Source organism: Perca flavescens, chromosome 23 (genome assembly GCF_004354835.1).
Source record: "Perca flavescens isolate YP-PL-M2 chromosome 23, PFLA_1.0, whole genome shotgun sequence".
NCBI classification, from domain to species: Eukaryota; Metazoa; Chordata; class Actinopteri; order Perciformes; family Percidae; genus Perca; species Perca flavescens.
Window position 1 is genome coordinate 6,884,263 of NC_041353.1, and position 22,963 is coordinate 6,907,225.

The 22,963-nt window shown below is 39.5% G+C and overlaps 2 protein-coding genes across 2 annotated transcripts in view; both read right to left on the minus strand.

Moving 5' to 3' along the window:
• Positions 1 to 10,867, minus strand: part of LOC114549817 (UPF0577 protein KIAA1324-like) — a 63,881-nt gene extending 53,014 nt beyond the window's left edge. The window contains exons 1-2 of the mRNA XM_028570065.1: positions 10,781 to 10,867; positions 9,121 to 9,198 (exon numbers count right to left, since the gene is read on the minus strand). The gene's annotated coding sequence lies outside the window, so the exon portion shown is untranslated. The remainder of the gene's footprint in view (positions 1 to 9,120; positions 9,199 to 10,780) is intronic.
• Positions 10,868 to 12,818: 1,951 nt separating this feature from the next.
• Positions 12,819 to 22,793, minus strand: itfg2 (integrin alpha FG-GAP repeat containing 2). Its single transcript, XM_028570905.1, has 12 exons — positions 22,344 to 22,793; positions 21,363 to 21,458; positions 21,227 to 21,268; positions 20,952 to 21,129; positions 20,725 to 20,864; positions 19,940 to 20,088; positions 19,755 to 19,849; positions 19,556 to 19,609; positions 18,166 to 18,257; positions 17,198 to 17,315; positions 16,411 to 16,584; positions 12,819 to 12,970 (listed from the first exon to the last, which is right to left on the minus strand). Exons 1-12 carry the CDS (start codon positions 22,437 to 22,439, stop codon positions 12,903 to 12,905), a joined length of 1,302 nt encoding a protein of 433 aa, XP_028426706.1. The 5' UTR covers positions 22,440 to 22,793; the 3' UTR covers positions 12,819 to 12,902.
• Positions 22,794 to 22,963: the final 170 nt, after the last annotated feature.

The window sequence follows — 22,963 nt, forward strand, 5'->3', positions numbered from 1 at the left end:
TGGCTGTAGCTTCATATTTATGGTACAGACATGAGACAGGTATAGATCTTCTCATCGTATTCTCATGAAGAATGTGAATGAGCATATTTCCAAATTGTCAAACTATTCCTTTAAAAATAAATATGACCCGTGCCTGTACTCAGGATCCCCTTTTAAGCATGCTAAAAGGAAATTTTAAGAAGAAAAAGTTACCTCTTTAAGTATGGAAGCATCAATGTGATGAAATAAAAGATCCTGTAAGTCATTATGAGTTAGTCTCTCAAAATAATAAGTTAGAATCTCAAAATAATAAGTTAGTATTTTAAAATAATGAGATATCTAAAAAGAATGAGAAACTTTCTCAAAGTAATGAGAACTTTCTCAAAGTAAAATAAGTTTATTTTGAGAAAGTTTCTTATTATAATACTGTTTCATTTATTTGATTAGGACAATGCACATTAATGAACATTTCTGTAAATGCACCAGTGTTAGCCAGTTGGCTAATTTTCAACTGTAGTCCTAGTTACCTAACATGCATGTCTTTATGGTGGGAAGAAACCAGAGCACCCGGAGGAAACCTGCGCAAGCACGGGGACAAAATGCAAACTCCACATAGAAAGGCCCGGGACGACCTGGGTTCAAACCCAGAACCTTCTTGTTGGGAGGCAGAAGTGCTAACCACTGAGCCACCTTGCTGCCTAATGACTTATGGATCTTTTTTTTCATCACATTGGGCAGAAATGGGCTTCCATATCTAAGAGACAAGGATGGGTTCTCATCTAGAATTTCAAATGATCTGAGGAAAACACCACCTTTTCTCATGTACTTATATTTAGCTTTGTAAAGCCCCCTTTGCTCTTTCTTTCCCCATCAAAAGACGGATGTGGTAACGTTTTCCAGGAGCACACTTCCAGTCTGTCATGACAGCCTAGACTAAATTACAGATAGTTCCCCAGCAAAACGTATTTGACTCAGCTACAGAAATATCCAAAACATTCCATCTGCATGACTTTGTAAAGTTCTGCCTTTGTATAAGTGTGCATGTTTGTGTACTAGTCTGATTGTGTCTGAAGGGGCTGTGTGTGTGTGTGTGTGTGTGTGTGTGTGTGTGTGTGATTGGGAGTGAGTCGAAGCAGGGTTTTTCATGCCTTGTTTATGGCTTGTGTTTCACACGGGAAAAAGTGGAATATCTTCCCCAAACCGGTCCACCGAGCTCCGGTCAGAACAAGCTGCCCAAAGCCGACCCCAGCTGCCTTCCCTATGCCTCTTTCAGGAGATTCTCATCACTCGGCTGATGCTGCGCTCTGTGCCAAGGCCCCTCTTTAAGCTCATCGTCCTCTTCATTCAGAAGGCTAATGTTATTCACCCTGACGCCTCATGTTTGTCACAAGAAAACAAACTCCCCACTACAGTGCCACCTGCCTTTCTCGTCTCTCAGTGTGTTCATAGTGTGGAGAATCAAGAACTGCCTCAGATCATGCGGTGCTTTAATAACACCTGAGCTGTACCTTGCATTTTGGACTGTGCTACAGTATCCATCCTCCGGAGGTCATCCACACGTAGATTGGCAATGTTTGTTTCTCTTTTGATGTACTAGTAACCTTCGTACGCTGTATGAGAGGAATCGATGTATGACAGAAATTTATTTTTGGTGTTTCTCTTCTTCTGAACAGTATTTTCTCTGCCTAATAAAATCATGTATTCTGGCTAGCTCCTTTTTGTATTCATAATCTTAATATTAACACTGACAGCGCGGAGGAGTGACATGCCTATTTGGAAATGCAGAGCAACATTATGTGAAAGTGCAGCTGTTTAAAATCTCTCAAATTTGAACCGGCAGACTGGTTGTGGGAGGGCTCCACTAGAAGACGCACTAGTTTTTATTGGACCTCACAATGATTCCCATGGTCTGTACTCACAAAACACCCCTGTACTGTATGTGCCCTTCACTGGTACATCTTGCTATATAAAGGACTCTGTCGTGTCAAATCACATAGCAGATGTTCCCACAGCACCATGGGGGTTCGAAAGTTGACCCCTCTGGCCATTGAAGGCTCCCATCTCGCTGTATTGCCCTTCTTCCATGACATAGATAGAAAAAGTCTGTCAGAGTCTCAAGTCCAGTTTTAAGTCCTAGGACAAGTCCAAGGCTTAGGTATTTATAAGCAAATTGCAAATCAAGATCCAAGTCTTTCATGTCTCTGAATGCTTACCAGATTGATGTGTTAACGGTATTTTTTTAACTTAACTGAGACCTGAAGTCCTTTCCATGCACAGGCCTCATAATTGAATATTTAAGTTGGTGTTTAAATACGATGGTGGTGTTGGTGTTTAGCTGGTGCTAAACTGATGAATCGACAGAAAATGTAATTGATAATTGAATAATTGTTTAACTCATTTATCAAACAAAAATGCCACGGGTTGGTACAAACTTCTCAAATTTAGTCATACAAGTCTTCCCCTGTGCTGTATTATTATACTGCAGATGCCATTGTGACAAGCACAAGAAAAACAATTTTAGACAGTAAAACTAATGAGTAAACCTACAGGTGTACAGATAGAAATGTCACAAAATGAGTCACCACAAAACAAGTCCTCCACTGCCGTTATTTTTTTGTTCAGGGACACATCTGCATTAAATTGGTATTTCATTTCTGGTTTGACACAGGTGTTTCCTTACAAACTACATTAATCTTGTCAGAGCTGTCAAACGATACTATTTTTTCCCGTTAGGATCAGTGTGACAGCTCCTGGCACCAGTAAGCCAAGCAGGGAACACGGGGAAAGAACATTACAGGAACATGAAATTACAACAAACCTTGTTAGAGAAGATCCCCCTCATTACGCCCCCTCTCTTGTTTTGAGTCACTTTGCACACCACATCCTGTTAACACCTCTGCTATGAAAGTACCAGATTCTCTATAAGACACTTCTCTTTGTTAGTGTCTTTACACATATACAGAGCAGATGCGGTCTTAAAACCACAAACTGATCACTTAAGACATCGCCAGTTATGAAAAGAAGAATGGGACGTGTTGTGTCTGTGCAGTAGAGATGTTGCATAAATCAGCCTGCCTCAGCCTCCCATACAGTATGCATGCAGAAGCTCTTCTCTTTCAGAGGGTAGATGATGACTGGATATTGCAGTAGAGGGGGCACACTGATCTGCAGCAGCATGAGTAATTTAAATATCTACACAGAGGAATAAAATCACACACACAGCAACAAGGGGATCTCCCCAGGCTATGGCTCACGAGGAATAAATTATCTGAGGTAGACTTAAAGTACATTCTATGTGTGCTTAACCACCCATGTTATTGTATTCATGGATAATTATAGTTAAGCAAGGTCAGGTGTAAGAGTAGAGAGTAGAAATGTCCTCACAATAGTTATAGTTATAGTTATTGTAGTATCTGCTTCCAACAATTCAGTCAAGTGCCATCTTTAGCTATCATTTAATGTTGTGCATTTAAAGGAGTCAGCTTGGTGGTATTCTACATTTTTCTTCAACAAACCCTTGTGAAAAAGACAATACCATGAAACTTTTGACTTGGTGATGGCATTAAAAGAAAAGTTAGAGGATCACAAAAGTTATTACAATTCATACTGAGGTTCTACAATATTTCACAGCAATCTATGAAATAGTTGTTGAGATATTTTAATCTGACCACCCAACACTGATCTCTAGAACTACAGGAGGCCGGCTAAAAGTGAGATTTTAAGCCTCCATACGAAACTCTAATTTGCAGTTTACTTTTTGGCTTTCCTCTCTACTTCACATGATTGGAGTCTTTGGAAAGCTGGTGTGGGCGGAAAGACTTTTCCTTTGTCCCAGACCTTTGATATAAACGCAGCCAACTCCTCCATCCAGACCCTCATCAGAGCCTGTTTATTTACTTTGCCTCTCACCAGAAATAGCTTTCTATCTCTTTTTGTCCTCCCATCTCCTCCCTCCATCTGGTGAAGGCAACCCCGAAGGCTCAATTAACTCAGTGGGAATGACCCACAAGCCTTAACCCCAGAGAGTGAAGTTGGCGTGTTGTGAGGGGAATATTGATTAGACCCTCTATGGTGAGGCGGCAGTGCCAGTGAGTGGGAGATCCTCCAGAGAGGGTTGGAAACCAGACAAAATATTTAAGCTCATGTCCAGAAAGAATCACACTGAAATTAGCATGCAAAAAGAGAAACACTTATAATTTTAGGCTGTAGAGAATAGGGGTAAAAAAAAAAGATGTCAGAGTTATTGTAATTACTGCACACTTTTCTGTACTGGAAGTACCATTCTCATCCAAGGCAGAATTATGACTGGGATTTTACTGAAAGCTACAATACATCCGACTTGGCACCAAATAATATGGACGTGCCTGAAAAAGCAAACAAGCATGTAAGCCAGCAGCTGACATGTGCATGTTTTTTAAGCATTTAGCAGCATAACATGCTAACACATTCTAATGTATGTTAACACTAATTTCAAAGTACAGTTGCAGACGGGGGGATTCAGACATTAGTTGTAGAGGTATATTCTGTCACATCCTGAAGTGTTGCACAGGTAACAGTTTGTTGGAAACCACTACAGTACAAAGTAAGTACTATAAGTGCATACCCTCCTTTCTGTGGGAGAGATATTCTTACTTTTCTTGCTGTATAAAATAAATCCTGTGCCATAATTTATTCTGTACTGCGTCTAAAAAAAGCACTATGAAATAAATCCCACATGCCGGAAAATGATGTGGGATTAATTAAAACATCCCTATTCTATTTTTCTTTGCATGGACTACATTTCATACTTTATCTCAAAGTGAGACAGAGTTAAAAAGAAGTATTAGCCAGTCGCATTTGAGGCTTGCTGTTCCACCGATCACAACACTGGTTACAATTTTTAACTGCATCCATAAAACATAGGCTATGAAAACCACTTGCAGGCTACTCTCTATAATAAAAGCAGCCAGTCAGATTGAAATCCTCCCTGCATCTGCGGAGATAAAACCACTGGCTATTAATGCTGCCTGTTGTGCTGTCATCCTGCAGCTATCCCCCATTGAGAATGATAGGATAATGAAACGCCGCAGAATTAAGCCTGACGCAGACAAAATTGGATGCTTTTAATCAGTGGTGTCAGTGCTCTCAGCGGCTCGGAGCTGTTGATGGAATGTGATGGAGCTCATGTCAAGCCCTCCCCCCATTTGGATGCTGGGGATCCAGCTGTCTGTCAGTCAAGATCAGATCCATATTACCACACCGAGCTTCCACCAGGACCAAACATTGGCACTGGGCAAAGGCTGAAGAGGGGGATGTAAACTGGCACGAAGGATGAGGACAAATAAAGAGTTACGCCGTACAATATAATGCCATAACCACAAGGGTCTACTAATCTTAAATGGATAGTTTGGAAAAGATCCAAACTATCCATTTGATACAAGCCTTCTGTGACCGCACCGACTTTGTGAAATGAAACCATCTAGAAATTCCCCCTTTCCAGATGAGGACAAAAAGGTTGGGAATCCCTGTTTTAATCTCAAACAATGCATTGTATTTAATTATCTTTGTTGGATTAAAATATACTAATTTGTGTATCCTCCATGTGATTCAGATCCACTTCACTTGGCCAATGCTACACCCTTCCACCAAGTTTCATAGAAAATGGGCCCGTAGTTTTTCCGTAATCCTGCAGACAAACAAACAAGCTAAACCGAAACGTAACCTCCGAGTTAACTAGATACTCTAGCTGTCATGTAAATGTAGTAGAGTAAAAAAAAAAATTTCCTCCTGCAGTTATAAAAGCTCTAAAAACGAGCTTTAACTAAAAACCCTGATTCATGGTCTTTCAAAGCCTGCGACTAATTATCTCCATGAATCTAAGCAAACACAGTCATCCCTGCCATTTGTGAGTCATCAGCATTGTATTGAAAATGTTTTCAAATGTTTAAATGGAAAGCGTCTTTGTGAGTGAATGAATCACGCAGCCTGGTTCAACTTGGATTGCACAATCAAACATAATAGCTGCATTTATTTACCTGAAATGTTCAGCATGTTCAGGTATATGGTTGCATCAAATGAGACAACGGGTGAAAAAGTCTTGATTGACGAGGATCATGACTAAGTTGTTACAGTGGCAGCCATGATAAAAGCTGTTTTTTTTTTTTAAAGTTAGGGAGCTTCAGTGCTTCCTCTACTCTCTCGTTAAGCCTTAGACACACGGGACCATCCTTTACCAAAAAATTCAAGGTCTGTAGGTAATATGTGTAGTGAAATGTAACGTGGCATGCTCATGAGATTGTGCTCAAAGACTTTGGAAAGAAAAGATAAAGGATACAAATTCTAGATAAAAATGATACATATATGTAAATGTATATGTCACAAGTGCAAAGGATTTTCCGAAGACAATGTGCTGGAGATATTTCTGTCCCCGAATTCTGGGTATTAATCGAAAATGCTTGATATTGGTGCTAATAGCACCAACAACATCACAGACGTACCTATGTCATGGAATTAGGTCTGTAGAAGTTGGTTGATTTAAAAAAGTTGACCGTTGACATTTTGTTCCACCCTAAGTGAGATTCCTACGGTGGCCCTGAGAGGCCACAGCACGCAACAATAAGACAACACGTGCAAATAAACCACAGCACGCACTAATAAGACAACACGTGCAAATAAGACAACACGTGCAAATAAAGCAACACGTGTAAATAAACCACAGCACACAACAATAAGACAACACGTGCAAATAAGACAACACGTAAATAAACCACAGCACGCACTAGTAAGACAACACGTGCAAATAAGACAACACGTGCAAATAAATCACAGCACGCACTAATAAGACAACACGTGCAAATAAACCACAGCACGCACTAGTAAGACAACACGTGCAAATAAGACAACACGTAAATAAACCACAGCACGCACTAGTAAGACAACACGTGCAAATAAGACAACACGTGCAAATAAACCACAGCACGCACTAATAAGACAACACGTGCAAATAAGACAACACGTGTAAATAAACCACAGCACGCACTAGTAAGACAACACGTGCAAATAAGACAACACGTGCAAATAAGACAACACGTGCAAATAAGACAACACGTGCAAATAAGACAACACGTGCAAATAAGACAATACGTGCAAATAAACCACACCACAACGGAAGTGTTTCCAGGGGACACTTTTAAATGATGCACACGTGCCTCAACCATTGGCTTTCCGGTACATAGACAGACCAACAACAGGACAATTTTAACAATTTTTGCCATTTTATTCATCACTAAATTCACTTCTGAATACGTTTTAGGCGAGAAATGAACTCTTTAGATTTCGAATATAGGCAGTCTTGCGAAAATCGTTGCCAATTGTCAATTTGTTTCTAAGTTTTCGGAACTTCACTCCATAAAGTGACGCGACAGCCAGCTAGCGACAACACATGTCCATTTTAAGAGTAACCTGTGTTGACGTGTTGTCTTATTAGTGCGTGCTGTGGTTTATTTGCACGTGTTGTCTTATTAGTGCGTGCTGTGGTTTATTTGCATGTGTTGTCTTATTTGCACGTGTTGTCTTATTGTTGCGTGCTGTGGTTTATTTGCATGTGTTGTCTTATTTGCACGTGTTGTCTTATTAGTGCGTGCTGTGGTTTATTTGCACGTGTTGTCTTATTGTTGCGTGCTGTGGCCTCTCAGGGCCACCGTAGATTCCTGTGTTGGATTAAATCATTCGCCACCCCAACCTGTCTGCTTATGCAGATTTTGGCCTTCCTTTACTTTGTCACCTCACTTCCTCGTTTGCTCCCACGATAATTAGGCTACTACGGCCATGAGAGGTCGCCTATAACAGCAAATGTAAATAAGGTTCGTGCAGAGCTGCTTGCAAAATCGACCTATGCTGTCGTTTTCTGGGTGAGGACGGTGCAGATGTGCTACTTTTCTCAGTGTTAAATCATTTTAAAAGTAAAGTCTTTGATTTTGGAAATGTGATCTAACAAAACAAGCAATTTGAAGACATCCCCTTAAACTCTACTCCCACTAACAATTCATTTGATTATCGATTATTTTGCCAGTTATTTTTTTAAATTAAATGCTTGGCCTAAAAAGTGTTCGTAAACTGAGAAAAATGCCATCATGGTGACACATTTAAATAGTATATTTTCAATAACCAACAGTCCAAAACCCAGAGGTAATTAACGTACAATGATGTATAACAGAGAAAAGCAGAAAATCATCACATGTAAGAGAAAATGTTTGGTGATTTTTACTCGATAAGTGACTCGATAAAAATAAATCTTTTATCAAAATAATGGCGAATAATCTTCTGTTGGTCAATTAATCAGTAGATTAATTCAGATGGGGTTGCAGCCTTATACTTAAAATGTAATAATGTTAAACGATGATAACGTTTGATATGTTACAGGAGAATAAAAACACCTTTTACTTTTACCTATTTGAGTATGAACAAACATAGGAAACCACCTAATGTTACACCAACCAAACAAACTGTGTAGGAGTTTGCAGGAACAGTGACAGCGAAGCAGGATCAGCACAAGCACCATGACAACAGATTGTCTGAGCGCCTGCCTGGCTGTTCCCCGACACTGGAGGTTGCGGGAGGGTGGGAGGCTGCAATGTGTGCTTTAGGAAGGGGTGGGCTGTCAGTTTATATTCAGATCACAGAGGAGAGTTTCATTTTTATTTTGAGAAGTGACATTTGGTTTTTAGCAGATTAAGCTTTCAAGACTCGCAAATTTAAATTATTATAATACCCTCTCTATTCATTAAAGGTTTTTGTTATAAAGCCTAAACTTGCCTTGGCTTTGTTATAATTGAAATCATGTTAGTCCTTATGCTTAGTTGATGTGTAAATGCTGCAAAACGGTTCCTTAATATTGAATTTTAAATAATGCAACATGTACAGTATCTACAGTAATATGTATCTGATACCAAGCAAAGGCTGCAGTATCCATTCATAGTACAGCATGTAGAGAGCCGCCTCAAGGAAGTGTGGTTGCGTGTTGTCAGTTTCTATAGACAGAGTCCTCGTGATGGGTTTATTACTCAGTAATATGTCTCATGGCAGTGGTCTTTTATAGATATTAAAGCCATGGTACATGTTGAAGCCTCAACCTTTAGTGGCCTCCATAAAAAAAACTCATACCTTAACTATTAGCAGCACGCCTCGGGGGAAGGCAGTCTGTCTGTCGGTCGATCGATCGGTCCATTGCTTCGGTTCAGACTGAAACAGACAAATATTTATATATATATATATATATATATATATATATATATATATATATATATATATATATTTATATATATATATATATATATATATATATATTTAGTTTTATTTATATAAAACTGTTAAATGGATCGGCATGAAAATGTGCATACATATTCATTGTCTCTAGATGATGAATCCTACTGAGTTAGGTGATCCCCTGTCGTTGCCTATAGCGCCACCATGAGGTTGACATTTGTGGTTCTGGACAAAATGTCTCAACCACCAGCCTCAGCTGTACTTTGTGTTTAGTGCCTATCAGCGAATGTTAGCATGCTAACACGCTAAACTAAGATGGTGAACATTGGAAACATTATCATTAGCTAAACATGACCATGTAAGCACTGGCATTGTGAGCATGTTAGCCTAATTAGCATTGAGCTCAAAGCACCACTGTACAGTCTCACAGAAGCGCTAGCATGGCTGTAGACTTTTAGTCTTAGTATTGTCCAATTTCTATCCAACTGATATGGTTTAACAGGATTATTTCAGATTAAATCCTCAAAAAGTAGTTTAGTCTCAAAAAGCAGTCTAATGTTGTTTACCTGAGCCATTAGGGTTGGCAAAATCTGCAACTCCAACTGAAGGTTCATTTTGTTGTATTCTGCACAATGACAATAAAGGCTTTCTATTCTATTTCAATTCACACGCAGTCTTTTGCATTTTACTTTTGCTTTGTAATTCTTTTGTGATGGAGAAGAGTAACAAGCAGAAAGATTTCGATTGATGCTTTCCTCAGTGATTGTCACAGGATAATCTCTTAAGCAGTGTCAGGTGCACTTAACTAGAACTAATTAAGCACTGTTTCAAATCAATTCAACAATCAAACAAAAAAACTGCAGAAAATGTTTAAAAAAATAAGTAAAAAATAGAAATACAATAATTTGAATACCTAATTAAAAAAGAAAAATATGAAAAAACAGTAAATGTAAAAACTATATGTAAAACATTTAAGAATAAAAAAAAAGAAAAACTTAAATCAAGTACTTAAAATAGTTCATGAAAAAATACTAATTTAAGATTAAATAGAGAAATGAGTAAAATGAAAATAAACAAGTAAAATAAGAATCAGTATTATTATTAACAATTATTGAACCTGAATATACAAAAAATAAGTAAAGTCTTTTCCTTCTGGTGACAAAGAGTTAAATCTTTATATCCAGATAACCTCTCTTTGTTCCCATAATACTGTTATTTTGGAAATCTAGAGTTTAACCTCTACTTCATGGGTCATCAAAATGGTCCCAAAATCTCATGACCCGATGAGGAACCAAAGTAATCGGGTCTGTATGCCATTTTTCTACTTTAAATATTGCTCTGGTACCATGATAACCTTTTTACTTCATAGAAATGTTAATAGCCTACAAAAACATAATTAACTTTCCATTGTGGGCCGACTTCCAGATTGCAATAACGCTGCTAAAAAAAAGGGCAGTTTGGCTTTGGCCAAAGAAATGATGTAGCTAAAATAGTTGCAGTTAAATCCATACACACACAAATACACATAAGGTCAGTTAGATCCTGACAAGGCTGTTACCTCCTGTGTTGTCACGTCACATCCCAGGGTCACATTTCAGAGACGTGTTTTATGTCCAGCCTGTCTGCTTGGGGAGCAAAAGTCACAGTCACACAGGATTCATCACTGGAAACCAGGGGAGGGGGGGGGACTTTGCATACTGAACAGGCTGACATTTTCTCTGGGGAACCAAGAGATGGATGGTTAATTTAAACTAACAGCCCTAACAACCCACGTATAACAAATAGGATCCATAAGAACAACACAACATATCGGCCTGGTTCTGCTTGACCATTAATGGTCATAAACACAAATCAGTCTGAGCTTACTGTGCAGGAATGTTCTCCACTTATAAGGACAAACTGCAGCTGAACGGTGGATGTGTTGACTTTGTGATAAAAGGTCAACTTATCATCGACTAATGTAAATGATTATACTTGACATAAGCACACTTAATCATTCAGGAAGCAAACGTATCATTACCATAAAAAAAAAATCATAATATAACCTATGAAATACTTGCTTGTTTCATGACGTACACTGATTTGGTGAAAAAGTTTTTCCCTATTAAAATGATACCAATCAAAAATGAGGCGAGGAGAGTAACAGATCAGTCAGGATCCGTCTGTCATGTTTATGAAGGGAGTTAACTTTTGGTGCAATCCCTTTACTTCAATCCGCCTCAGTTCCTTCCAGTTGAAAAGGCCAGCTAATTTGTGTTATGTTAAATTTCTTTATTTGAACAGGGACAATGCACAAATATCTAATATTAACCTTATATATAAAAAAAAAAAAAAAAAAGGTTGAGATGTAATGTACCGGATTTTTAGCAATATTTATCTGTCCATAGTCCCTGGGCAGGTATGTAATAAATATAAGAAAACTGTGACATTACTAGAAGATTAGACATTCAAATAGCACAAAGTACATCCCCCCCCCTTCCCTTCCCCCCCATCACACACAAGATATTGTGATGTTTGGAGTAATGACTGAAACTGCGCCTTATTTTGAACAGCATGTTGAGGCTATATTATTGTATTGTTTTCAACTTATCTGCTCTCTTTATTTCTAATTTTCAACAACTTAAAATGCACCCACAATAGCTACATCTTAACGGTTACATTGTGATTAGGATTTCACTTTTACGTGTAAGTCTGGCCAAAAAAAAGGCAAAAACATGCCCTAACAACTTGATCTGTGGAGCGTTTGAGAGCAGGGACGAGGTCCTGTAGGTAAAGCCTTCCCCTGGCACGTCCTCTAAAGGGCAGAAACACAGGAGAGATATGAGGCTGTGGCCTACAAGGACACCTGAGCCTGCATTTACCCTTTACACAAACACACACTAATTTATATTGCATGAGAAAAAGAGATGCAGTGTACATAGGTGATTATAGGATCCTCCCATCGGGAACAGTGGGTGATTCCCCCAATACCTCCAATTGTCACGCTCTGCAGGCACTGACAAACAACACCGCTGTCTTACTGCCATGTAAATTGTGTATTACGCAACATCTTTGAGATGATACACCAGATGACACACCAGATGAAAGAAAATCCTAACAGACTACACAAGATGAAAAGGAAGAATGCAGTCACTTATATTTTTGATCGGTTTTCGACGGCATGTGAGCGCTAACTGAAAGCAGCATAATGCCACAGCTGATCCTCCCCACTCACAAATGCACACACTCTCAGTGGCAAAAACAGGACGTTAAACAGTATGTTATTTCCACTGCATTGGGCCACATGCTTTCATCCTCTCTCTGCAACCTGGGTGCCCGATGGTGTTTTAAGCCCCCAACGTCTCCTTTCAGGCAGCGCTGCAACCGTTGACTTCAAGGCACCTAACCCTAACCCTAACCATAACCATTGCCTAATCCTAGTGCCTTCCATGCAGCGCTGCCTGGAAGGAGACGTTGGGGGCTTAAAACACCGATAAACAACCTGGGTGGATAGAATATCAATGACAGAGGCAGTGTGTACATCTGAGATTACAGCATCAGAAACCTGAACCTGACACGTCTGTCTGCGGGGAACACAAACAACAAGAGCAGCAGCACAGATGACAGACAATCAGTGTTTATTAACAGAGTATTTACAGTCAGGGGGGAGGAAGAGAGACAGCAGTGTGTTGATGTGTGTGCTAAGTCTGTGAATCCTTGTAGAGAACATTTGCCACAAGCGCTCTCACTGCTGCTGGGTCCTCAGTATCTGTGGAGGGAAAACACAAATGTGGCAATGACCATCAGCACGAGACACTCCGTGTGTGCCCAGACAAAACATTATGAGGACTTTCTTACCAGTTAAAACTTCTTCTTCTTGGGTAGGAAGTCAAACTACAGCGAAACTAGTCGAAAACTAGCTGATGATTGAATGTAGGAGGAACTGTCTATATTCAGAAACCATCCCGCGGTGTGATGGAGAACTGACAGACTCTTCATCATCACCCTTTGGTTAAAGGGCGGGTATTAAGGTGAATGAACAGCAGGGAAGAGCCTGAGAGCTGCTACTGACATTTCTAGGTCAGGGCGAGGCCGCTAACACCTACTGTAAAGTACAGAGATTTACTTTCTTTTTTTACTCTTAGTGTTTGCCATACTGTGTGTGTATTTAATATTTAATGGCTATATGTTTTAGTAAAAATGCACATGAAATAAAATGCACTTCAAGCTATTTCCGATAGATGCATGTGCTCATGTGGACAAAAACAGTTAATATGCAAAGCCAAATATCGCCTCCCCCACACTACATATCAGACACATTTTTACACTTTTATTTGTCTGCAGTTTTAATGCAATCTCTCCTCCTCTCTATTTCCTTTTCCCTAAGGCTGAACATCAGACATTTTTCACACTAGGTAAACAGACGTGCAAAATCCTAGTCAAAAATCCTAGTCAAAACATGTCCCAGAGGTTGAATTATTAACAGAGGCAGCAGGAAGCTACGCTAACACCTCCACCAGGCTTCAGAAAAATCAGCTGGAATGGAACCTGCATTTCCATCTGCAACAATATAATGCTCCAGCAAGTCCTGCTAATCACATGTTAGTGTTTTTATCATCATTTATTTCCTCACTAAATAGGTTTCCACTCATTTAACAGTGCATTTCTGACATAAAGCGGTTGACTAGCTGGTCATCCATGCAGACCAAAAAGACTATTATGTATTTTAATCAGATTTATCCCCTCAAAAAACATTTTATATATGACATGCATGGAGACTGAAAATGCACAAGGGCAGATTAATGTTCTAAAACAAGGAAATTAACAGGAAATAAATAACCATTGTGCGCATTCACAATGATTAACCAACTTATTGACTTAGTTAAACATGTGTTTGTCGGGAGGATTGTGTTTGGAAAGAAGCTGGACAGCAGAGACGCAATTTTCCAGAGAGAGGGTGGTGAAAAGATAAAGAAACGAGTCAGAAAGCAGCTTCCTTGGTTTCTGTGCTCTGTGTGCTAGGGGATTACAGCCTCTCTAAAAATACTTCAGTCTTTTCAGCACAGTTGACTGACAGGCTGCGGTTGCATATACACTTGGACGTAGAAATGAAAACATTGGATTTAAGGCTTTCTAAATGAATTTCCTCCATGACCTCTTCCTGTGTAGATGGGTTTATTTGTTAAGGAGAAGCCAGACAAGGGGACTCTTGCAACAAAAGTTAGTTTTTTGTCAACGCCTTTTTTGTAGGAGTCAGATTTACCAAACTCTCTTAACTGCACAAATCATAAATGGCTTGTTTCAGCTTAATGAACGCCTCCCGTTATGAGGAGGTACGTGTGAGGTGTGATCATTGGTAGGGCTGTAACAAACATTCAAAGCTTCTATTGAGGTTTTCAAATGAAGCTTGGGATATCTCTCCTATATTTTATCACCCCTAAAAAAAAAAATTCCTCAAACAAAATCTTCAATTTAAATGAAGTGATTCATCAAATTAAATGAGTCCAATAAGGGCATGGAATAATGATGAAATAATAACAGTGCAGTTAGGCTTATAGCTAAATTATGCTAGGACAGAAAAAACGCTCTGGCGTTATTGGAAATGCACACAAATCAAAAACAATCCTACGCAGCCACCACTGAAATTTAATTCTACAAATAGTATAATACTAATACTATTATTGTAGCCTAATCTTTATTGGCAACTGTGTAGAAATACCAGGTTTAAACAGAATGAATAGACATGCAAAAAATAGCCTCTACAGTATAAGGCTATCTGGTTCTGCTGGTTTATGGGTAAGTTTCATTCACAAAAATGTCTCCGAAATAATAAGAACTTAACACTGCCGAGGTTCAAGTCCCTGCTGTTTGAAATTAGCTGGTGAAAATGCAACATATTTAGCAGAGTCAGTAGTGTAGCAATTCTAAAATTTGAATATAGCTGCTTACAATGTGTCAACAGAGTATAAAGAAGAAATGGCTTGAACAGGTCTACAGATGCTAAAACAGGTCTACAGCCATGCTAGCGGCTCTGTGAGGCTGTACTTGACAATGTTTACATGCTAATGTTTAGCAGATATAATGTTCGCCATCTTAGTTTAGTGTCTTTTGAGTAGATAGCCGATAGGGACAGTGCTGACATGTGACATGACAGGGCGTGTTTGTGTGACTCTTATAATTAACTGGGTTATCGGAGTGTGTGAGAGAGATTCATTCAGAAGATGGTTTTGAGGAAGCAGAGGCGAAGAGCCTTAGCGGACTGATGCAACAGGTGGCACACGCTGAAGAGACGCACTGAAAGAAACACGACTTTTTGTAAATGCACCTTTTAAAACCTATACTACAACACACCAAGGAGCAGGCTCGCGGAGAAGTCAACGAGGGACGCAGGACGCCGACCCAGGGCGGAGGTCGTCTCGACGAGGGGGACACCAGAGTTAGCAGGCCTGGCTTCAGAACGCGAAAACGGCTGGGTGAGTCAGTTTAACACAGCACAAACCCCTCTAGAAGTAGGAAAGACATACGCTCATCCAGGCAAGTTTAGTCTCATTCTCACGTTAAACGCAACACGCAGGGAGAGTAGACAGGGGGATTAATGTTATCGGCTAGGTTAGCCTTAGCCATTTGTAACAGCATGCTAACATTTGGTAATTAGCACTAAACACAAAGTACAGCTGAGGCTTTTTCAGGTATTTGGTCATAAACCTATGTATTGGACACATTTTGACCCGATGATGGTGCCAGAGGAAGATATAATAATTCATCCTGAGTGGAAAACAAGTTACCCCACCAAAATATGCTTATAAAATATGACATCTAAAAAGAATAAAAAATGTTGTTAATACCTGAGAAAAAAATTCTAATTTCGAGAAGATTGGTGAATGTGAGAAGTTCAAATCACGCATACTTGCCCTCGTAAGAACTAATCTGTTTGTACAGTACGAGTTGTTCCTGCATGACACCAGCGAGCAGGATCTTGTTAGCAGTAAAAATCAGTCATGTGGGGATCATTTTTATTTTTCCTTCATCATTAGTATTCAGGTCAGAGTCTGAGTCTTCAAACTGGGTGGCAAATAAGTTGACTACAAATAGTCACAGTTGGTCTCTCGTCCAATTACAGCAACAGACAGAAGAGATGTCGCTTTGAATATGATGAAGGATGCTCTAATCTGAACTGAATTACTGGCTCCGAGTTGTTGGTGTACTCACCGACTCCCAGCGCCTTCAGGTGGCTCGCAAACTCTGGTTTCTCCTCCAGGACCCGTAGCATGTTCGTGGACTCCATGCGCTCCAGCTGCACCTTCCAGTAGATGTAGATTTTATGATTGAAGCTCACGTACACCAGACAGGGGCTGTTCTTACCCTCCTTACATGTGTACTGACCTGCAACCACACACAAAAAACACACTTAACCTTCATTTATAAGGGATGTTTTTTACTCAATATGTGGGGGGCTGTGCTGTGATATAGTCTGTTATGTGAATTCCAATGAACACATTAGCAACCCTCTGCTGCCTGGCTACTAATATGTGTCTCTGCGGCAGAGCCAGCTTCCACACAAACAGAGAAACCAATCTCATCTGCCTTAATGATCTCACAGAGAAGGCAGAAAGCAGAGTGGACAGGAGGGATTGAGTATTCTCCCAAACATTCGGTAGGTGTAAAGAAGAAACAAACCAAGACAGAATCAAGCAGAACAAACAAAGTCTCTTTCTCCAATCCACTTATTATTGCACATGTCATATAAGCTGCCTCAAATAAACTGTGGCTTGTTCAAACACTGCAGAAAGATTTGAAAAAGACAGACAGAAAAAAGAAAGTAGAAGGAAGAGGCAAAGACTGGGTGAACACAAAGCTCAACGTTGCCACCTAGTGGTGTCATGAGAGGTTTTGAAATTCTAGCCATGTATTTACTCACACCATCCAACAGGCGAGCACACAGGAGAAAATCTGACCTGATGTATAAGATCATAGAGTCAAGTATGAGATCCCTTACCCGCACAGAAGGCGTTGACATTCTCATCGAACTGGAACCGCACTACTGTCCGATTGTGGTCAATGATGTAGGTTTGACCATCCCAGGCGCACGCTACCACCTCCTCTCTGCCGTCTCCCTGGAAGCAAACAGACACATCCTCGCCATGATTATCAAAACAAGTGGAACCTGCTTTTAGTGAATCCAAACTGACCATTTAAAAACACCCGTTCTGCAAGGTAAAACTACTGTTTTTGTCAGGAATCTGGTGGCTCTGAAGAGAGCATAGATGGATATAATGACTTTAGTTCCCCATTGTGAAGAACTGTTTGACAGCAATCTTAAGTGATGAAAGCATTCTAAATTTAGCAGCCATTCTTTTAGGTGGCAAAAATACATTTTGCTGGGTGCCCACGTCCACAGCAGTGCATTGCTTAGATTCTGTGTCTGGACCTGCTTCCTGCCTGCTTCTCCAAACTGGGGGCGTGCCGATCGCCATCTACTGTAGCTAATACACTGACTATGGATAAGTACACGCAACCCCATTTCAAAATATCTAAACTATCCCTTTAATATAGTTCTAAAATTAATAGGCGATTAACTGATTGCTACTTTTATTTGAAGAATCGTAAAGAGTAACTTAACACCGGTGTGTGTTTAACTGCCCTCTCAAGGTTGAAAGTTTAAAGCTTCTGGGTGTGGTTAGGTGTGTGCTATATTGCACCCCATAGTTACGTAACAGCGTCCTGAAGTACACTTATACGTACATCACTGCAGCAAGGTGAGAAGATAAACCAGTGGAGGTCAGCAAAAATTGACTTCCAACTGCTGTTAAATTACTTTTTAAAGTAATTTAGAAAGCAAAATGGCCAAACTTCTCCAACATGAGGATATTAAGCTTTTATCTGTTTTATACATGTTAAATTGAATATGGTTGGGCAAATCAAACTATTTCAAATAAAGAAATACAAAAATACACACAAACTCACAGTAACGTCGAGCTTCTGCAGCGCAAACAGCTGATGATCCACCTGGACGGACCACAGGAGCTGTTCTGAGCTGTCCATCAATTTCAGGGTACCTGTAACATTTAAAGGTAAAGAGATGTTAAGTATAACATTAAAGTACAGTTCTGCCTGTTATTATATGCTACTGCTATTGTAAAAATTAAGAATACATGCATCAACAAATCTCAAGACATATTGGACAAAAGGTGCTTTCTGACAAACACTGATTCTGAGAAGTTTGCTTTTAATGGCTGATGATGTTGAAATACAGACAGTAATTGTTTCTAAGTTTATAACCTCTAATGGTATTGTAATTTCTTTTCTCTATGTTGGCTCATCAAGGTGTCACCAAGAGGGGGGTTGTGAGTGTAAAAAAATTGGCAGCCAGAAGCCTTAAGTGCTGATTATCTCACTAGATCCTCTCTTGTTTAAATATTGATGGGCTCTCCAGTTGCTCTGAGAGCTGGTCGCCAGTTATGTGCTGCTGCCAGAAGGATCCTCTGCCACCGACATATGACAAATGGTTTACCACACGTAGTATCACTACCGGCTCCAAAATACAGCAAGTGGATCACAAGACATAATATGGCTCGTACTAATTTGTATTTTACCTTGCTAAGCAAATACATAGATAAGGGTGCTTTCACATTAGGTTTGGACTAAAGCGTGATTTATGGTCCTGCGGAGGCTCCGCGCAGAGCTTTCGCCGTAGCCTAAGCAAGTGGCCTGAAGTTTATACTTGTGCGTTGGTGTGTGCGTCAATCTCTTTAAAAGAATAGCTGTGTGCATGTGTGTGTGTTGAGAAAACATGAAGTCATACAGACTGAGTAACTCTTATTAACTCTATTGATTGGGAATGGGGGGACAGAAAGTCGTGAGACAGACAGCAATTTATGCAGCACATTACAGTGCATTATGTGTTTATTTATCTTATGAATTTATTTTTCTTCTCTGGTGTCACAAAAAGCTCACCAGAAAAAAGATTTTAGTATTGTAATATGATGGAGATAGTTACCACATGGTTTACTATCTTTTTGATTGAGAAACTGCTAAAGTACACAGAGGAGGACACAAGTCCAACATACCTCTGGGTTTAACTTTTCACTTTGTGACTGATCAGAGAAATTCCATGTGCTCCTGTTACAATAGTTACACAGTGATGCTGTATCAATAAGCTATATATTACTTAAATATCTTTTAATTAATTTCTTTTTGAATTCATGTTAAAATCACATCTACTGTGACAGCTTTTATATCAGCCCAAACAGACCCAAACTAAACACCAGACAGGTTGATGTCAGAGCACCCTCAACATAATACACTAATTTTCTTGCCAATAAAAGATTTCAAATGTGTCAAAGTCACGACTTACCGTCTAACGTACAGAGAGCGAACAGCCCACATTTATAAGATTCCTCTTTTGAGCCTGATGAAAAACAGATGTATTAATCAAAATCTTTTCGATATGGTTACACCTATTTTTCACAAAATATAACACATGGGTTATCTATTAAGTGTTGTGTATAGTAAAGACAAAATTGACCAACTGGCCCAAGGTTTCGGTTTGGTACCTTTACTGATGCTGCCGATAAGATGAGTGGAAACATTCTTGTTGTGTATCCGCCCAGTGGTCAGATGGAGAACTACATCTCTGGAAGGTCCCTCACTGTGAGCAAAGAAATCAAAGCAAGTTTAATTCTCTAATCACAGCTTTTTACTTCTACACGTCTATAATTTTTGTTGCAACAGTGTCTACCTCCCGGGGGTTGCGGGGGCGTCTTCCCCAGAGCTGTTGGAGTCCTGTTGTGTCCAGGAACACAGCAGGATAGCGTAGCCACAGCCTGGCTGAGACACCATCAGCTCTGGTAAACCCTCTGGACCCGGGTTCACTGACAAACTGTCCACCTGCACCAGAGACATTAAACACTGGGCTTTCACTTTGTGTGATAATAAGCTTTCATTTCACTGTACAGGATGACTTTAGTTCTCTGTACTGCACATAAATAGTTGTTATATCACCCAGCTCTGCTATCCAGTTAGTGTACAGGAAAGACATTTGTCCATTAAAGCTTTAGTGCATAACCTTTTTATATTAAAGATTACATTCAAGCCATTGCCAAATGAGTTGATACAAAGCTAATTAAGACTATCAGCTCCACAAAACTCTCTCTGTATTTCTCAGTATGTTCAGAAACTGGTGTCGTCCAGCAACTTTCGCGCAGAGAAGTGAAGATAATCACCTCTTCTGAAGAGTCCATCATGCTTTTTTTAATCCTACTTGGTTAATAGCAACTGCGTGAAGGAGGGGTGAGGGTGGTGCGCAATCACGCAAGACTTGTATCATGTGGACGTTTCTGTCTCATGGGGGAGACAGAAACTACGCACTATAGCTTTAATTGCCGTGACTCTACCATGTAAACTAAATGTGCCAGTATAAACCCAAACTTGATTAAGACATGCACCTCACAGTTTCAGTTAACATATGTTGAGATGATAATTATTGGTTGGGATACTAATTTATGGAGCTTAATTGAAGTGTACCTGACCCTCCAGAAGCCATTTCTTCAGCAGAACCAGCTGTCCAGATCCCAGCTCTGAACCATCAGACGGCTCCTCCCAACGGAAAGCTCGCACCACTCGGTCTGTGTAGCCCACCACCAGCTCACTGCGGCCATCACCGTCTACAGTACAGGCATGCACACGCTGTAGTCAAATTCAAAAAGCACAACAGATAGGATACAAATACAACATATAAGACAGTAATTTACCGATATCACTAATGATGATCACTTTAGTGTTTGCAGGAATATGTTGGGTGAAGAGGGGCTTCTGGTCATCAGGCGACATGAATTCATGCTGACTGGATGAATCAGATTTACTTGCGGTGGCAGCTGTCAGGTCAAAAAGGTGAAACCAGCCCTCTGCCCCGACAGCTACCACAAAGTTCTGTCAAACAGGGGGAAAAAAAACACAATGTTTGGAACATTAGCACCAAGATATTCATTATAGGCTGCTGCCGATCATTTATCATTTTATAACTAACCTTTCCTTTGTTGCAGACATCTCCAACTGCAACACAGGTCAGCTGCCAAACCAAGACACATTATATGAGTAACAGAAATAAATGTACTATATGATATAATAAGTATTTCCTTTGGTTTCCTGGTTTATGTACGGACCATGCCCACACAGGTTCTTGTGATCCAAGGTTTGGAGTCGTCATTCTTGTACACAAGAAGCTTTCCGCTGGTGTCCCCCACAACCAGCTCGTTTAACTATAGTGAATGGAGACAGACAGCACATTTTCTTTGCTATAATATGGAACCAGCACTATTCAAACACTGTGAAGAATAATCTGAATCTTAAGGTGAATGTCTTGATATTTTGCTTTGACATGCTCTTTTTTGACTAATTTATCTTCTGGTTCCTAAAAAATGCAAAAAGAATATGGGAGAAGCTACAGAGTAGTGTATACACATCTCAATGTTGTCTCAGGTGTGTTGGCAAGTTGCATTCTTTAATTATTTTTATGTTACTTATTTTAACGGTTCTTTCTGTATACTATTCCATTATTTTATCTTCACTTTTAGCGGTTTTGTTTGTGTCTTTATTTGCTGACTGCTATTTTGTATTTGATTGTTCTCCTTTCTTTGAAGCACTTTGTAAGGGTAGTTTTAAAAGTTGCTATATAAATAGTTATTAATATAATATGTTTTGGTTTACATACTGTATTTGAAAATATTGCACACAAGACTTTTGTTTTGTGACCTAATTTCTGTCCAGATAGGATACCTGCAAGTACTTATCCTTTCTTTATTTCAAATCAAAGACACACAAAGTAAACTTTAAAACAAGACTGACTGAGATTTTTGCAGAGCAACTTTACAAATACAGTACAGTAGACAAGAGCAAATAAAAAGGCAACCAGTCTATCTTGTATGGAGAGTGCATTCAAAAGTCTAGCACCAAATTACATGCATATTTTGAGCATTTCACATCTGTACTCAAACTGCATCTTTTTTTCCAGGTCCGTTGTTTACGTTGCTCAATATCCACAAGTGAACAAACTTATTGCAGCTCTGGATGTAACGTTGGACACTATAATTCATGAGCCTAAATTTAAAAAAATAAGTAATGTGAAATTAACGTTAGCTACTTACGCAGTCATTGTCTGCATCTCCCAGACAGATAGCATGAGGAAACAGAGTTCCTGTAAAATCCAAGCTGACACGTTGAACGTAGTTCAAGGACCGCATAACTACTATTATGAGCTATATTTTGAAACCGCTAAGGGCCCCTAAACATTTGGACAGCTGTTGTTAGAATTAGTTAGCTAGAGCAAAGACAGTTCGTGATATGATAGCTAACGTTAGCTCAGTTAACGTTAGCTCTCATAGGTTTTAACATTACCGTTAGTCTCTCCTAAAGAGCGTGATATAACATCGCATTCTTCTTACCTAACTGCTTTTTAAAATACCTCTTTGTTTAATGACTTTAAAGCCTTGTATGTATGATTTTATGGCTTAATAGCTGTGTAGTTGGCAATAGCTGCTAGCTCCTTCCTAGTAAACAAAAGCACGTGACCTTAGAACGTATGGCAACTCAGTAGAGACAAACTGTCTATTTCGCGGTTCTTCTAATATAGCCTAATTGAGGTGCGTTATGACACGTTTTCATTTATTTATTAAAGTGCCTAAATGACCAGAGACGTTTAAGTTATAGAGAATCTTTGGAATGATGAATTAAAAAAAACTACTTAACTGATTAAATTAGGCACCGT

What these genes read in the sequence shown, in the direction of transcription:
- itfg2 (XM_028570905.1), bottom strand. Translation starts at nt 22,439, where the DNA reads ATGCGGTCCTTGAACTACGTTCAACGTGTCAGCTTGGATTTTACAGGA. An exon ending in GATCATCATTAGTGATATCG is followed by an intron (nt 20,865 to 20,951) that starts GTAAATTACTGT and finishes CCTGTACTGTAG; the next exon opens with ACGGTGATGGCCGCAGTGAG. An exon ending in TGCAGAAGCTCGACGTTACT is followed by an intron (nt 17,316 to 18,165) that starts GTGAGTTTGTGT and finishes GTTTGCTTCCAG; the next exon opens with GGAGACGGCAGAGAGGAGGT.